This window comes from Dioscorea cayenensis, chromosome 3 (genome assembly GCF_009730915.1).
Source record: "Dioscorea cayenensis subsp. rotundata cultivar TDr96_F1 chromosome 3, TDr96_F1_v2_PseudoChromosome.rev07_lg8_w22 25.fasta, whole genome shotgun sequence".
Classification (NCBI taxonomy): domain Eukaryota; kingdom Viridiplantae; phylum Streptophyta; class Magnoliopsida; order Dioscoreales; family Dioscoreaceae; genus Dioscorea; species Dioscorea cayenensis.
This window is the reverse complement of record NC_052473.1, coordinates 4,923,336-4,926,662: the sequence shown is the minus strand read 5'-3', so window position 1 is coordinate 4,926,662 and position 3,327 is coordinate 4,923,336. Positions and strand designations below refer to the sequence as shown.

The following is a 3,327-nucleotide window of genomic DNA, read 5'->3' as shown; positions in this document are numbered from 1 at the left end:
AATGACCTTCTAAAAATTTATTAACTTGGTCAAATATCACATAAAGCATTTAGATTCCTTCCGCGTACAAACTCAGAAATTATTTCAAAACCTGTTTAATAGTGTTATTTTAAAATTATTTTATATAAGATAATACTATTATTTAATAATATTCTTATATTCATTAAAAAACAAATATTTATATACAAAATCAGATTATCAAAGATTTATTATAATAACATGAAATTATTATTTTAATAATAACCTAGTGGAAGTCATTATGAGTGATGGGTAGGTGCAACGTTGAATCCTTTCTGCCACAGCACTGTGTAGTACTATACAAATATATTCTAGAAATACTCAATGAGTATTTTTCACCTATTGTTTATTGAGTCTTTGTGAGAGGAGTCGTATTCTCAACCCTTCATAATTGCAAAGTAGTGGGATTTACCATAATTAGTGCACCACCATATCTGTTTATCCCTTAACACTCTTTTGTGGGGTGGTACTTGTTGTCATTTGTTAAAAAAAAAAAAAAAACTATTATTTTAATATATTTTTTTATTTACTTGATTTGAAAAGGGAAATTTAATTTAAAAAATAATTTGCATATAAAACAATTTGTTATTTGGTGATATTTTGCGTTATCGCCTATAAAAGAACCAAGAAGGCTAATTATAACATAATATATCCATTATCCAACAATTTAGACAATATCTTGATAGTCCTCAACATCCAAATCTCCATCTTCAGTCAACAGCGATCAACTGATCATCCATCCATGGAGGCAGATAGTCCAATTCATGATTTCTCCAAAGCAAGAACACAAGTATGGAAACACATGCTCGTCTTCATGGACTCGATGTGTCTCAGGTGCGCCATCGAGCTCGGCGTGCCAGACGCTATCCACAACCACGGCGGTCCCATGACACTCTCCGAGCTCGTCCAAGCTCTACCCATGGCCACAACTCGAGCTCCATTTCTCCGGCGCATCATGCGTGTTCTCGTAAACTCTGGTTTCTTTTCCATTAAAGGAAATGAATCAGATGGTAGCAATGAAGAGGAGGTGTACTATGACTTGACTGCCACCTCTAAACTGCTCGTCACTGCAGGAAGCACAAACTCTTTAGCACCTCTTGTTCTTTTTGTAACAGGCTCGGATGTGGGGATGGCTGGACTTGCCATGAGTACATGGATCCAAGCTAGTGATGATGATGATAAGAATGAGACACCGTTTCATGTGGCTCATGATGGGAACGGTTTGTTTGAGTTTGCAAGTGAGAGGCCTGAGTTCAATGCTTTGCTGAATGAAGGCATGGCTTGTGATAACAGAGTGCTTATAGGAGAAATGGTGAAGAACTGGGGTGATGCACTCTTTGGTGGTCTCCGGTCACTGGTGGATGTGGGTGGAGGTACTGGACTTGCTGCGGCGGTGATAGTTGGAGCGTACCCGGAGATGAAGTGCTCAGTTCTTGAACTCGATCATGTGGTGGATGTGCAACCGGAGAATGAATTGGTTGAGTTTGTGAGGGGTAATATGTTTGTTCAGATCCCTCAAGCAGATGCTTTTCTACTCAAGGTATGTTTTTTTTATTGTGTTTTTTTTGTTTTTTAGTTTTGCCTTCTATTAATATATATATTAGAAAGTGGGCTAGTAAAGATCTAAATACCACAAGAATACTATTGCTGAAGAATAGATATTGGATAATTTTATTTATATAGAATCCAAAAAGTGATGTGATCCGTATAAATGATCTGTAATAACTAGGTCCTTATAATAAGAGATTAGGTAATTTATTTCTTTCTCAAGTGAGATATTGAAAGTTAATTAAATATATCACTAGCTTGTTATTGTGATTGTTTGTAAAATATTTATATAAATTAAATATGGTTATGGATTTAAAAATTAACATTTCAATGATATAAACAATCATGTATATGCATGTACAATCATAAATATTTGTGCTTAATTGATTTTATGCTATGTAATCATGAGATTATTATATAATTATCAGGCTTGGATATTGAAAGAGTCAAATCAGAATATGCCATATTTTAAATTTCATATTATAAACAAAGATTTTGTACATAAGTGTTGTAAGAGTTTTGGTGGCAATGCAATCATGGCTAATTCAAATATACTAATTTACTCGTGAATTTTTTATTCTTATGCTATTAGTTTTTTTTGGTATAAATTACTTAAATAAGTTAGAGAAATTAAAATAAATGAGCTAAAGAATTTTGAAGATCATGATATAAGTAAACATATTCTTAGACTGAAAAAATATATTATATTTATAATTATAATTATAAAAAAGTATATTTTATTTTTTAATTTTAAAAGCATAAATATATAGTAAAATAATTGTAACAATTCAACATAGTGAATTAACAACATAGTGAAAGAATTATGGTCAAATTAAATTTTAGTTAGATGTCAACCTTTACATTTTTTAATGAAATTAGTTTTTGTGATTATGGTTAAGGCCACTGGCCATTGAACCAAAAGTCTCTAAGTTCATTAAACCAGAACTATCTAAGTATAGAGAAGATAGGATTAATTATTTCACTCTTGTTATGTAATTGATACTATTAATTTTATATTACAGTGGGTCTTACACGACTGGAATGACAAAGATTGTGTTAAGATCTTGAGAAATTGTAAAAACTCGTTCTCTTGTGAAGGAAACAAGAGGAAGGTAATTATCATTGATGCAATAGTACGATCTAACTCAAATGATCATGATACTACCAAAACACATTATCTTTTTGATACATATATGTTGGCAGTAAGTCCTGGGAAAGAGAGAAATGAAATGGAGTGGAAGGCAATATTTGATGAAGCAGGGTTTTCAGAGTTTAATATGGTGGGTGAATTAGGTATTCACTCCATCATTGAAGTCTATCCTTGATTATGTTTCATAATGCTTTTATTGTTGTGGTCACATAAACCTTATATGTTTCTCATTCACTCCATTAGTAAAGTTTGTTATTAATTTTTGTTTATGAAGTTCTTATGTTTGTATTCAATATGATTTTATATTTGTGTTATACCACAATGGTTTTTAATTAGTTTTTGAGAAAAAAATTAGTCAATGTTGATATACTCCAACAGCAAAGTTGGGAGATTAGATTTCTCCTCAAACATGGTGAATAATGTGAATAATGACTTATCCTTTAAATTGAAAAAAAATAAGAAAAAAATAAGAAAAAAATATACATTCAATTTAATTTTCTTGTTAACATTATTTTTTAATTTTATTTTATCTTTAAATTGTTGTTGTTTTTCTTAAATAAATTGTGGCCTATCTACTTTTTATATATATAAAAAAATTCTTTAAACTTAAA

The 3,327-nt window shown here is 30.7% G+C and overlaps 1 protein-coding gene across 1 annotated transcript; it reads left to right on the top strand.

Annotated features, from left to right (window-relative positions):
- The first annotated feature begins 617 nt into the window (after positions 1-617).
- LOC120283451 (trans-resveratrol di-O-methyltransferase-like) lies at positions 618-2,861 on the top strand. Its single transcript, XM_039290146.1, has 3 exons — positions 618-1,558; positions 2,589-2,678; positions 2,770-2,861. The coding sequence occupies exons 1-3, from the start codon at positions 761-763 to the stop codon at positions 2,770-2,772; spliced, it is 891 nt and encodes a 296-aa protein (XP_039146080.1). The 5' UTR covers positions 618-760; the 3' UTR covers positions 2,773-2,861.
- Positions 2,862-3,327: the final 466 nt, after the last annotated feature.